The sequence below is a fragment of the Triticum aestivum genome, chromosome 2A (genome assembly GCF_018294505.1).
Source record: "Triticum aestivum cultivar Chinese Spring chromosome 2A, IWGSC CS RefSeq v2.1, whole genome shotgun sequence".
NCBI classification, from domain to species: Eukaryota; Viridiplantae; Streptophyta; class Magnoliopsida; order Poales; family Poaceae; genus Triticum; species Triticum aestivum.
The window spans coordinates 300,581,643-300,596,274 of record NC_057797.1 but is presented as its reverse complement, the minus strand read 5'-3'; the positions used below and the strand labels follow the sequence as shown (position 1 = coordinate 300,596,274).

The 14,632-nt window shown below is 48.9% G+C and overlaps 1 protein-coding gene across 1 annotated transcript in view; it reads left to right on the top strand.

Moving 5' to 3' along the window:
• The first annotated feature begins 13,931 nt into the window (after nucleotides 1–13,931).
• LOC123191658 (extensin) overlaps nucleotides 13,932–14,632 on the top strand; it is a 2,954-nt gene continuing 2,253 nt past the window's right edge. The window contains exons 1-2 of the mRNA XM_044604316.1: nucleotides 13,932–13,945; nucleotides 14,320–14,624. Of these exons, the coding sequence (XP_044460251.1) occupies nucleotides 13,932–13,945; nucleotides 14,320–14,624 (319 nt within the window). The remainder of the gene's footprint in view (nucleotides 13,946–14,319; nucleotides 14,625–14,632) is intronic.

Sequence of the window (14,632 nt, the reverse complement as noted above, 5' to 3'; positions counted from 1 at the left end):
GGGGAAACTCGAGGTTTGGTTTTAGTTGTATGTAGCGCTCATCTGAGTATGCCCTGAGAAAGAGATATGTGCAGCTCCTATCGGGATTTGTCGGCATATTCAGGCGGTGTTGCTGGTCTTGTTTTAACCTGTCGAATTGTCTTGTTGTACCGGGTTACCGAGTCTGATCGGTGTGTCTCGGGTGGAGGTCTATTCCTTCGTTGACCGTGAGAGCTTATCATGGGCTAAGTTGGGACTCCCCTGCAGGGATTGAACGTTCGAAAGCCGTGCCCGCGGTTATGGGCAGATGGGAATTTGTTAATGTCCGGTTGTAGAGAACTTGAACCTTAATTAATTAAAATGAATCAACTGAGTGTGTTACCGTGATGGCCTCTTCTCGGCAGAGCCCGGGAAGTGGACACGGTGTTGGAGTTATGCTTGCGCAGGTTGTTCTTCTAGATTCTCGCTCGCGCTTTGCCTCCTCTTCTCGCTCTCTTTTGCGTATAAGTTAGCCACCACATATGCTAGACGCTTGCTGCAGCTCCACATATACTTGCCTCATCCTTCCTATAAGCTTAAATAGTTTTGATCGCGAGGGTGCGAGATTGCTGAGTCCCTGTGGCTCACAAATACTATAACTCCAGATGCAGGTCCAGGTGATTCCGCTCCAGGTGACGAGTACGAGCTCAAGTGGGAGTTCGACGAGGACTCTCAATGTTACTACGTGTCTTTTCCTGATGATCAGTAGTGGTGCCTAGTTGGGGTTCGATTCAGGGCCTTGTCGCATGTTGGGTTTTCTTCTATTTTGGCGCCGTAGTCGGGCCATGAGTGTTTGTATGATGGATGTTATTCATGTTCTCTGATGTGACGTGGCGAGTGTAAGCCAACTATGTATCTCCCCCTTTTATCATATATTACATGGGATGTTGTAATGATTACCTAACTTGCAACATTGCTTTCAATGCGGTTATGTCTCTAAGTCGTGCCTCGACACGTGGGAGCTATAGCCGCATCGAGGGCGTTACAGCATGTCAAGTGCGCCCACTGGGTGTAGTCCCCGAGACCGCGGTGGACTGCTGGCAGTCGACTGTGGTATGAGTTCTTTCTTTCTCTCTTTTTTTACTCCCTGCACTCGACTCCGGCAGGCCGGTCGAGTGGGATCAGAACCGGTGGGGGCACGCAAAGTGCACCCACTGGGTGTAGTCCCCGAGACTATGGTGGACTGCGGGCAGTCGACCGCAGTCTTAGTACTTATTGTCTTTGTTGTTTTCCGCTGTGAAATAATTTCTCCTCTTTGATTTTAGAAATCTTGTGATCTTGGAGCTCTTTTTGCTGACTTGGAGAGACAGCAGATCCAACTGAACCTCGACTTGGAGCTGGCCAAGACAGAGCTGCGAAAAGTCAAGGACGGCGCCACTGGTAAGATGAGTTTGTCGACTGGTCTTTCTTAGGCTTGAATTCCCTTCCGCTCTTTCTAGACCAAGCATTGTTTCTTTGCAGAAAAACTGAGAGAGGCTCTGACGAAGAAGGACCAGGATTTGGCTGCTGCTCGAAAGGAAGCTGATGACATAACCGCTCTGGCTGAACAGAAGCTGGCTTCGGTTGGCCAGTTGGAAGAAGATAATACCAGGCTGAAGTCTGCTCTGAATGACGCCAACAAGGAGTGCTCGCGCTGGAAGAAGGAGAATCTCATCCTGGGTGAGAAGATGGAAAGCATTGCTCGCAGGAGGGACGATCTGGAGAGCTATCTGAGAAGCCTTGCCAAGAAGTTGTTCATCAAGCTTGAAGGTGCACATTTTGTTCTGACTGATTTTTTTGTGTTGACTCAGTGTATGAAAATTGACTTATCCTTGGATCGTGAATGCAGAGTTTTGCCAGAACTTCGAGGAGGAGACTGGGAGGATCGAACCTGGTTTGGATCCAATCAATTCTCCCGTGAAAGATGAAACTGCCATGAATCTGCTCCGACTGGTATCTCGTATCGACGGTGTCGTGGACTACTTGGCTCGACTAAAGGTCGCCATGTCACAAATCGACACGGCACTTTGGCCAGAGGCCACGCTCCAAAACGATCTTGAGTCCCTGATGACTCGACTTGATGGAATCCCTGATCGAGTGCAGGAGTGGAAGAACTCTTCTGCTCGGTGTGGCGCTGATGTGGCTCTGTATTTGGTTCGTGTCCACTTCAAGGAGGTGCGACAAGATAAGCTGGCCGCAATCAAGGTCGCCAACACCCAGAAGCATGACTTCCGAACTTTTATGGAGACTTTCATCGCTGCAGCCACTCGGATTGCCGATGGCGTCGACCTGGACGAGTTCGTCGAGCCTGCCAGCCCTCCTCCTGCGGAGTGAACAAACTTTTATGCCCCACCTTAAATTTGCCTCGGAATGCCGAGTGGTTTTTGTAACCGTTAAACTCTTTCAGGCTGAATGCCTGAGCACTTTGATCTGTGGTCCGGACCCTTTAGGATTTATCTAAACTTGGTTTATCGTCGAATATCTTTATGAATTCCCCGTCGAGTGGAAATAACTCTTCATTCGAAACAACTTTTTGTATTTGTGGCGAAGCTCCCCAAGGAGGAGGTGGCAATCGACCTTGTTACTGCAGAGCAGGACGGAGTGCATGTTGTATTTGTGGCGAAGCTCCCCAAGGAGGAGGTGGCCGTCGACCTGCACCTTGTTACCACAGAGCAGGATGGAGTGCACGTTGTATTTGTGGCGAAGCTCCCCAAGGAGGAGGTGGCCGTCGACCTGAACCTCGTTACTGCAGAGTGGGATGTGTTTTGTACTTAGGCGAGTGCCTAACTGCGGCTAAGTCCTCAAGTGAGAGAACTTAGGAAAGTACTGGACTGCAGCTAAGCCTCCGAATGGGAGGACTGCTCTCCACTCGGTAGGATTTTTTTTTCAAACTTAGGCGAGTGCCTGACTGCAGCTAAGTCCTCAAGTGAGAGAACTTAGGCGAGTACTGGACTGCAGCTAAGCCCCCGAGTGGGAGGACTGCTCTCCACTCAGCAGGATTTTTACAAACTTAGGCGATTGCCTGACTGCAGCTAAGTCCTCAAGTGAGAGAACTTAGGCGAGTACTGGACTGCAGCTAAGCCCCCGAGTGGGAGGACTGCTCTCCACTCGGCAGGATTTTTACAAACTTAGGCGAGTGCCTGACTGCAGCTAAGTCCTCAAGTGAGAGAACTTAGGCGAGTACTGGACTGCAGCTAAGCCCCCGAGTGGGAGGGTTGCTCTCCACTCGGTAGGATTTTTTTATAAGCTTAGGCGAAGCGGATTCGCAGCTAAGCCACCCACTGGGGGATTTCTCACGTAAACAAAAACAATAATAATCACTGGGAAAATTGTAACGCTCTTGTCTTTGAGAAATAAACTACAGGAGTTTTTCTTATTACATCTTATTCGAGTGAGAATTCAAGTATAAAAGGGGCGGAGTAGCTCCGCATTCCAGGCTCGTGGCTCATCAATCTGGCGATCGACATTGTAGAGGTGGTCTGCTCCATTGTGGAGGACTCTGGTGACTATGAAGGGGCCTTCCCAAGTAGGAGCGAGTTTGTGTGGTTTCTGCTGATCCACTCGGAGGACTAAGTCTCCTTCTTGGAAGGCTCGACTCTTCACGTTTCTGGCATAGAATCGACGCAAGTCTTACTGATAGATGGTCGATCGAATCATAGCCATTTCTCTTTCTTCTTCCCGGAGGTCGACTGCGTCCTGCCGGGCTTGTTCTGCTTCATCTTCAGAGTAGAGCTCGACTCGGGGAGCGTTGTGAAGCAGGTCACTCGGCAAGACTGCCTCGGCTCCGTAGACCAGAAAGAATGGGGTTCTTCTGGTCGATCGGTTCGGGGTTGTCCTGAATCCCCAAAGGACTGATGCAAGCTCGTCGACCCATGCACTTGCTCGTGCTTGAGATCGCGCATCAATCGGGGTTTCAGTCCTTTGAGAATTAGGCCGTTTGCCCTTTCTGCTTGCCCATTCGACTGTGGGTGAGCGACCGAAGCATAGTCGACCCGAGTGCCCTGAGAGGCGCAAAAGGCCCTGAATTTGTCGGAATCGAAGTTTGACCCATTGTCAGTGATGATGCTGTGCGGAACTCCATATCTGAATATGAACTCTCTGATGAAACTGATAGCAGTGCAAGCATCAAGATTCTTGATAGGCTTGGCTTCAATCCATTTGGTGAACTTGTCGACTGCTACCATCACATGAGTGAAGCCGCTCCTGCCTGTTCTCAGTGGTCCAACCATGTCCAGCCCCCAAACAGCGAAGGGCCAGACGAGTTGAATGGTTTTCAGGGCTGACGCGGGCTTGTGCGACATATTGGAGTAATACTGACATCCTTCACATTTGTCGACTATCTCTTTTGCCATCTCGTTGGCTCTCGGCCAGTAGAATCCCGCTCGGTATGCTTTAGCCACAATGGTCCAAGAGGACGCATGATGCCCATAGGTCCCCGACTGGATATCATCAAGGATCATCTAACCTTCTTCTGGTGTAATACACTTCTGGCTGACCCCAGTCGCGCTTTCCCTATATAACTGTCCCTTTATGATTGTAAAGGCCTTGGATCGACGGACGATCTGTCGAGCCTCTTCTTCGTCCTCTGGGAGTTCTTTCCTTAGGATGTACGCGATGTACGGTATTGTCCAGACGGGAGTGATGACCAAGACTTCCATGATCAGGTCAACCACAGCTAGAACTTCAACTTCAGTCGGATCCATGGTACTTTTTGGCTGAGGGGCCTCTTCAGTGAAGGGATCCTCCTGAACTGATGGTGTGTGGATGTGTTCCAAAAACACATTGCTGGGAATGGCTTCTCTTTTGGAACCTATTTTTGCCAGATCATCAGCCGCTTGATTTTTCAGTCGGGGTATGTGATGAAGCTCTAACCCCTCAAATTTCTTCTCCAGCTTCCTCACTGCATTGCAATAACCAGTCATGGCTGGACTTCTGACGTCTCATTCCTTCATCACCTGATTAACCACCAAATCTGAGTCGCCATAGACCATGAGGCGACGGACGCCGAGTGAAATGGCCATGCGCAACCCATATAAAAGTGCTTCGTATTCTGTCTCGTTGTTGGAGGAATCAAAGTGGATTTGAAGAACATATCTGAGTTTATCTCCTCTGGGGGAGACCAACACCACTCCGGCACCATAACCATTCAGCATCTTGGAACCATCGAAGAACATAGTCCAATGCTCCGAGTGAACCTAAGTCAGCAGTTGCTATTCAATCCACTCGGCGATGAAATCTGCGATTGCCTGGGACTTGATAGCTTTCTTTGCCTCAAACTTGATATCTAAAGGAAGGAGTTCAATCGCCCATTTTGCCACTCGACCAGTTGCATCCCTGTTATGCAGGAACTCTGATAATGGAGCGTCGCTGAAGACTGTAATAGAATAATTAGAGAAGTAGTGAGCAACTTTCTTTGTGGTCATATAAATCCCATATACAAGCTTCTGATAATGAGGATATCTTTGCTTCGATGGGGTCAAGACTTCAGAAATATAATATACTGGGCGCTGAACTTTGAAGGTTTTTCCTTCTTCTTCCTGCTCGACCGTAAGTACCGTACTGACGACTTGTCCTGTGGCTGCAATGTAAAGCAGCAAAGGCTCCTTGCTGATTGGGGCAGCAAGCACTGGCTGGGTGGAGAGCAGAGTTTTGAGCTCTGCAAACACTGCATCAGCTTCAGGAGTCCACTCGAACTTGTCGGACTTCTTCATCAATCGGTAAAGAGACAATGCCTTTTCACCGAGACGAGATATGAATCGACTTAGGGCGGCCAAGCAACCAGTAAGCTTCTGGACGTCGTGCACTCGCACAGGACTTTTCATTCGGAGTATAGTACCGACTTTTTTGGATTGGCGTCTATTCCCCGTTCGGAAACGAGAAAACCGAGTAATTTTTTGCCAGGAACTCCGAATGTGCACTTTGATGGATCGAGCTTGATATCATACCTCCTGAGGTTGGCAAAGGTTTCAGCAAGGTCAGTCAGCAGGTCGGAACCCTTCCGTGACTTGACCATAATATCATCCATGTACGCCTCCACATTCCGACTGATTTGAGTGAGCAAACACTTCTGAATCATTCTCATGAATGTGGCTCCGGCATTCTTGAGGCCGAACGGCATGGTAACATAACAGAAGCACCCGAATGGAGTGATTAAGGCTGTTTTGATCTCGTCAGGTCCATACAGACGGATCTGATGGTACCCGGAATAGGCATCTAAAAAAGACAGTCGCTCACATCCCACAGTCGAGTCGACTATCTGATCGATGCGGGGGAGAGGAAAATGATCTTTCGGGCAGGCCCGATTGATATGTTTAAAGTCAATGCACATGCAAAGTGACTTGTCCTTCTTGGGGACCATAACAACATTGGCGAGCCACTCGGAGTGGTAGATTTCTCGGATGAACTCCGCTGCTAAGAGCCGAGCCACCTCCTCGCCAATGGCTTTTCTCTTCTGGACGGCAGACCGTCGGAGATGTTCCTTGACAGGTTTTACTTTTGAGTCGACTCTTTGGCGGTGCTCAGCCAGCTCCCTGGGAACACCCGGCATGTCAGAAGGCTTCCATGCGAAAATGTCCCAGTTCTCACGGAGGAACTGGATGAGCACTTCTTCCTATTTGGAGTCGAGTGTTGTCGAGATATGAGTTGGAGCAGCGCTGGGGTCGGTCGGGTGGATGTGAGCTGTCTTCGTATCGCCAGTCGACTGAAAAGCTGATTCTGTAGCGGGCTTCTTGGTCCGCAATAAATCACTCGGTCTGCAGTCTTCTGGTATTCCTGCAACTCCACCACTGCCATCTAAGCATCGGCGATCTTCGAACCTTTCTGAAAACATTCTTCCGCTTTCTTCCGATTGCCTGTAATAGTGATCACACCTTTGGGGCCAGGCATCTTCAATTTGAGATACACATAACATGGTCGGGCCATGAAGCGTGCATAAGCCGGCCTGCCCAAAGTAGCGTGGTAGGCACTTTGGAAGTCTACAACTTCAAATGTCAACTTTTCTTTGCGGTAATTCTTGGAATCACCGAAAACCACATCAAGAGCAATATGGCTGAGTGATTCAGCCTTCTTCCCAGGAATGACTCCATGGAAACTCATGTTGCTGGCACTAAGTCTGGACATCGGAATGCCCATCCCTTTCAATGTCTCGGCATATAATATGTTCAAACCACTGCCACCATCCATCAGGACTTTGGTCAGTCGAGTGCCTTCAACAACTGGGTCGACCACCAAAGCTTGCCTCCCAGGGGTGGCGATGTGCGTTGGGTGATCGGACCGGTCGAATGTTATGGCAGTCTGAGACCACTTCAGATAACTGGGTGTCGCCGGAGCGACCATATTCACCTCCCGGTTGATAACTTTCAGTCGACTTTTGCTTTCAACATCAGCAAAAATCATCAGAGTGGAATTGACCTAAGGGTATCCGTCGTCACTATCTTCCTTGTCCTCAACTTTGTCTGACTCATTTTCCTTATCTTTGGGCTGCTTGCCCTGGAACTGCTGGATCAAGAGTCGACACTGTCGAGTGGTATGTTTCGGGTAAATGAAATTACCCTCTTCATCTTTCTTGGTGTGTACGAGACATGACAAATCCAACACATCATTTCCGTCCTGGTCTTTAACTTTCTTGGGGTTCCAAGGTCCTTTAGGTTTCCCTTTAAACTTTTCTTGGGTTACAGCCAAGGCTTCCCCGGGAGCAACTGGCTCGGCTTTCCGCTTCTGTTTCCGATTGAAATTTCCTCCGGTTTCTTGGGCGACTGACTTGAGCTTGCCACTCCTGAGTCGATCCTCATCTTCACCATTAGCGTACTTGATAGAAATCTCCATCATCCGATTCAGGGACATATCTCCGGTTCGACCGAATTTCAGATTCAGTTCTCTGTACTTGACGCCTTCTTTGAAGGCACAAACTGCTTGGTGGTCAGGTACATTCTCCACCGTGTGATGTAATGTGATCCACCTCTGGATGTAATCCCTCAAAGTTTCATTCGGCTTCTGCACGCAAGACCGCAGTTCTGTCAGCCCTGCCGGTCGCTTGCATGTGCCTTCAAATGTGGTGACAAACACTCAGGAGAGATCTTCCCAAGTGTTTGTGCTGCTAGGCGCTAACTGGTTCAGCCACGCTCTGGCCGAGCCCTCCAACATGAGAGGCAGATGCTTCATGGCCACTTCATCATTTGCCGCCGCCAATCTGGACGGCCACTCAGTAGTCCTCAAGCCAAGTATCGGGCTTGGACTCGCCAGTGAACTTACTGACTCCAGTCGGCAACCTGAAGTTGGGAGGAATCACAGCGGCCCTGATGGCTCTACTAAAGCACTCTGGCCCCGAAACATGTACTCCGCTATTGGTAGGTGCATCTCTGTCGTGACCTTCTCAGTGAGCTCTGTTCCTGTCAACCAAACCTTGAACGAGAATGGATCTCGCATCAAAGCCTGGCCCCCTGGGGTCGACTGGAATCCTTCACCCAACACTATGAGGGCGCCTGTCATCCTGCTGGCGAGGCACATACGACCCCCTCCTCGAGGGAGGGGTGGGCACTCGACGTCGATCGTCACGATCGACTTGGTGATCATACTACTCAGGGTTCCCATACTGATTACGCCGGTCCCCACGCCCCTCACGCCTCGGGGGCGATCTTGGGCTATGAGCCGACTAGACTATGTCCGCGGCAACGGATCTGCTGTGAATCCTGTTCCGCGACTGAGAAACAGCGGAATTCTAGTCTCCTGCTGCCTAGAGTAACGCTCTGATCTGCAACAAGCCTCTGCTAGCCTCCGACTGGGAAGGCTGAATCGACTCTGCTATGCGAGCTGCAGCTGCTAAATTCTGAATCGGAGTTCGATATACCTGCGGGGGCGGGAAGAGCTGACGTCGACTGGATTCGGGAACCCGTTGTTGTGCACGCTCGTCGAGTGCTTGCTGGAGGTTCTCCAGTCGAGTGCGCTCGGCCAAGTTTGCCAGGCGCGCGTCTTCCAAGGCGCAAGCCTCGGCGGTTTCTCCAACGATAGGAGTGTGCAGTGCATCCATGTTCCGGCGGCGAAGTTCTTCTCTCTGCAGTGACGTGAGAGGTTCGGGAAGATACTCCTCATGGGGACGCGACGGGTCGCCTCCGCCCGCGCCTCCGCCTGCGCCTCCGTCGGTGCAAGGAAAACTGGGGGGACTGGGCGGTCCATCGACCATCAGAACCTCCACCGCTGGATCGCTACTGTCGCACTCGGATGCGGTCTCTGCGGAGCCAGTCGACAGGTCGAACGGGCCGTAGAGGGATTCATCGGGCTCGATTGCCACGACTTGAGGGGTGGCCGACTGGCGTGCCACCGCGTGTCTCACCCACCGCTGAAGTCTCGACCGACCGGAGCGCTTGCGCCGGCGGGAAACAGGGAGGGAGGTCAACAAAGGAGTCGACCGGTAGGGGGTCGACGATTGCCGTAGGAGAACGCCGCGGATGCACGCGCTAAAGTGCGTTGCCCCGCGGACAGGGAGTGCGTCCACATCGAGCGGAGCCTCCTGAAGCCAAGCGGAGTCGTCGGCGATGAACGTGAGCGCGCCGAGACGGATCTCGCGGCCCTCCACCAAAACTCCGCCGAAAACCATGATGATTCGGGTCGGAAAAGATCGCAACTCCTCCAACAAAACGCTAAAACACCTGCCCCAAGGTGGGCGCCAACTGTCGTGGTTCTAAGTCTGACAGTAGTGTAGGGGGGTAAGTATGGAGAGGCAAGGTCTTAGCTATGGAGAAATTGTAGGCACGCAAGGTTTACGAGTTCAGGCCCTTCTCGGAGGAAGTAATAGCCCTACGTCTCGGAGCCCGGAGGCGGTCGACTGGATTATGCGTGTATGGATTACAGGGGTGCGAACCCTTCTCCCTGAGGAGGGGGGTGGCTTATATAGAGTTTGCCAGACCCCTCCCGCCCTCAGTTACAAAGGGTTTAAATACATTAATGTCGGGCGTTACTGATAACGCCCCTAATAAAGTGCTATGATGACCATAAAAGCTACTTAATAACCGACCGTTAGCATGCAGAATGCCCTTAGGTCTCCTGACCGTCGAGTGGTTGCTTCTTGGTCGAGTGATTGCTTCTTGGTCGAGTATCTTCGAGTCCGTTGAGTGGAACACCTCCAAGTCGATTGAAAGGTGATTTCTTCTGGAGATGTCCTTGGGTAGGTCAGTTTGAACAGGTCCATGACCCTACCCTAGGTACATAGCTTCATCAGGATGCACACCCACTTAGTTTCTTTTTGAGCTTTCATATACTTATAGCTCTAATGCATTCGTTGCATGGCAATCCCTACTCACTCACATTGATATCTATTGATGGGCATCTCCATAGCCCGTTGATACGCCTAGTTGATGTGAGACTATCTTCCCCTTTTTGTCTTCTCCACAACCATCACTCTATTCCACCTATAGTGTTATATCCGTGGCTCACGCTCATGTATTACGTGAAGATTGAAAAAGTTTTGAGAATGTCAAAAGTATGAAAAAATTGCTTGGCCTGTCATCGGGGTTGTGCATGATTTAAATATTTTGTGTGGTGAATATAGAGCATAGCCAGACTATATGATTTTGTAGGGATAACTTTCTTTAGCCATGTTATTTTGAGAAGACATAATTGTTTTGTTAGTATGCTTGAAGTATTATTATTTTCTATGTCAATATGAACTTTTGTCTTGAATCTTTCAGATCTGAATATTCATACCACAATTAAGAAGAATTACATTAGAATTATGCCAAGTAGCACTCCGCATCAAAAATTCTTTTTTATCATTTACCTACTCGGGGATGAGCAGGAACTAAGCTTGGGGATGCTTGATACGTCTCCAACGTATCTATAATTTTTGATTGCTCCATGCTATATTATCTACTGTTTTAGACATTATTGGGCTTTATTATTCACTTTTATATTATTTTTGGGACTAACCTATTAACCGGAGGCCCAGCCCAGAATTGCTGTTTTTTGCCTGTTTTAGGGTTTCGAAGAAAAGGAATATCAATCGGAGTCCAAACGGAATGAAACCTTCGGGAACGTGATTTTCTCACCGAATACAACTCAGGAGACTTGGACCCTACGTCAAGCTAGCTAATAGGAGGCCACGAGGTAGGGGGCGCGCCTGGCCCCCCCCCCCACCAGGCGTGCCCTCCACCCTCGTGGGCCCCCTGTTGCTCCACCGACGTACTTCTTCCTCCTATATATACCCATGTACCCCCAACAATCAGATACGGAGCGAAAACCCTAATTCCACCGCCGTAACTTTCTGTATCCACGAGATCCCATCTTGGGGCCTGTTTCGGAGCTTCGTTGGAGGGGGCATCGATCATGGAGGGCTTCTACATCAACACCATAGCCTCTCTGATGAAGTGCGAGTAGTTTACTTCAGACCTACGGGTCCATAGTTAGTAGCTAGATGGCTTCTTCTCCCTTTTTGGATCTCAATACAATGTTCTCCCCCTCTCTTGTGGAGATCTATTCGATGTAATCTTCTTTTTGCGGTGTGTTTGTTGAGACCGATGAATTGTGGGTTTATGATCAAGTCTATCTATGAATAATATTAGAATCTTCTCTGAATTCTTTTATGTATGATTCGTTATCTTTGCAAGTCTCTTCGAATTATCAGTTTAGTTTGGCCTACTAGATTGATCTTTCTTGCAATGGGAGAAGTGCTTAGCTTTGGGTTCAATCTTGCGGTGTCCTTTCCCGGTGACAGTAAGGGCAGCAAGGCACGTATTGTATTGTTGCCATCGAGGATAACAAGATGGGGTTTTCTTCATATTGCATGAGTCTATCCATCTACATCATGTCATCTTGCTTAAGGCGTTACTCTGTTTTTACTTAATACTCTAGATGCATGCTGGATAGCGGTCGATGAGTGGAGTAATAGTAGTAGATGCAGGCAGGAGTCGGTCTACTTGTCTCAGACGTGATGCCTATATACATGATCATACCAATATATTCTCATAACTATGCTCAATTCTGTCAATTGCTCAACAGTAATTTGTTCACCCACCGTAGAATACTTATGCTCTCGAGAGAAGCCACTAGTGAAACCTATGGCCCCCAGGTCTATCTTTATCATATCAATCTCCTACTACTTAGTTATTTACTTTGCAATTTATTTTGCCTTTATTTTACTTTGCATCTTTATCATAAAAATACCAAAAATATTATCTTATCATATCTATCAGATCTCACTGTCGCAAGTGGCCCTATAGGGATTGACAACCCCTATTTGCTTTGGTTGCGAGGATTTATTTGTTTTGTGCAGGTACAAGGGACTTGCATGTAGCCTCCTACTGGATTGATACCTTGGTTCTCAAAAACTGAGGGAAATACTTACGCTACTTTGCTGCATCATCCCTTCCTCTTCGGGGAAAACCAACGTAGTGCTAAAAGAGGTAGCACGCAACACCTAGCCTTGCAAGAAACCGTCGACCTGCACATGCACGTCTACGAGGAAATCGTCTACATAGGCCACTACAAGGCCAGCGAGGACAAAAAGACGTTGGCCTTCTTCCAACGGCTAGAATTTTTGGACGCCATTGTTCAGAAGCACGTCGACCCGGCCACGAAAGCCACTGCTACTTAGCCGCCGTTCGGTGGGCCGGCACCTTGAGTCGAGGAGGTGGATGTCGTCGACGGATGCGTCTTTCTTCTCGCCTCCTGTAACCAGCACTGTATCGCCTCATGGCCTTAATGTTTTATTAGTGTATGGTATTTTTATTCCAGTCGTAACATTTTCACTGTGAGGTGGGGCCGCAGTTGAGCAAACCGACCATCGGCAAATCCCCACCCCGCCCACCGCGCGTCGGCTAAGTTAGAATTTAGAAGAGAGAAACGAGGGAGAAGAGCTAGCTGTAGCACGGACGCTGTTGTCAGATGGGAGTCGTGTTGATAGAATAGGAGTACTGAGTACATGTACCTCTTTTTTTAGGGAAAAACTAGTCGTACGTCTAGTAGCACTAGGGGTGTGTGCGACCTATACCTGTCATCACTTTAGGTCTCCTTTTCAAACCGCAGCTACGCTTCATAGTAGTACATATTTGTTCATGCATTTATCCTCCTATATGCACTCCAAGGCTATTTCCACGTGCTTCCTTTTGCTGACACATGGGACACAGAGCATCTGTGTCATAGTGCATGCATGACTCGGAGCATATGCAACCATGCCGGCATACTTTACATTTCATACCTCATGAATTACTACAAGCAAACCGGATTATTTTCATAGAAACCGGAGCATGTTCATTAAATTTTGGACATAACACATTAATAAAAAAACGACCAGACCTAAACCAGTCTAAGGTCCTCTTTGATTCACAGGATACTGAAAACATAGGAATGGGGAAAGTATGATGGCGATGAACCGAGACCAGGAGGAAGAGGGGTAGTACTATACATGCTACAGACTGGAATGTAGCATGTTGTTTTTTATGTCCATATCACCACATTATTTTCTATGGACTATTGCCTGCTGGTTCACTGGTCTGCCGTGGTTCGCACTCGTCTAACGTGAGTAGTAGTACTAGTATATACACTATATATACCCCATGATTCTTTGCTCCTTATTACGTACTTCGCCGACATGTGGGAGTGCCAGCATCCGGGTCGACATGTCATGCACCAGATTAGAGTGGGGAACGGAAGGGGGCATCACCCCGGTCGTAGCGCAGTAATTCATGACTATAGTGAGTAGTCATATCAGAAGACCCCGTCTTTCCAGAAGTAACGCATCGTCAAATCGCACAGCCCTACCTTTCCAGCAGTAAGTTCAATCCGCTACTCCCTCACCCCTCCTCGGCTCTCTGTCAAACCGCCTACGCGAAAACTACCGCGCGTACAGCCCGGGCAAAGCCCCGCCCTCAACTTTTAACTACTCATAGTACTGTATAATTTTGTATCGATGAATTGCACCATGGAGTAGAAAACCAAAAGAAAAAATGTGGTACTACATGTAAGCAAATACAATTCAAGCTCGAGCTAGCGATCCGGAATGTAAACTGTGCATGTGTTTATACATATAGGTTACTTCAAAGTACTGAGTCCATTGATGCAATGTGGTCAAAATGTACCGTCGATATCTCAAAGCCAAAGTAGTTTGAGCTTGTTTGTTCTATATAAATACTAGTACTATATGTTTATTCACCCGTGAGGTTGTTTAATGAATGGAGAGCCAGGGAGTAGTAGTAAGTAGGAGTCATACAGTTAGTCATGTTAAATACAGAAATTTTTTTAATGCTAAATACACAAATTAAAACGCTTATTATGGAGAGAAAGAAATAATCACTATATATATAGGGTGGGTTTATTATAATAACACCCTTTAAGACCTTATTCTAATAACACCGAACTTATTCTGCTAACACCCTTCGCACTGCGAAAACTACTAGGAAAACGACTTCCCACCCTTAACCGAACTTCATCTACCAGAAAAAAGTCCCCACCTGGCCGCCTTCTTCCTCGGTTCCTCTCACTCCCCACGACCTTCTGCCGCCCCACCCCCACCACCACCACCTTCCTCCCGCCCCACCCCCGACCTCCACTGCCTTCTGCCGCCGGGGCCGCCAAGCGCCGTGCCGCCGTCCGACCCAGCCACCTCCAACACCTGGCGCAACCAGCGCCGCCGCTCAACCACCAGCAT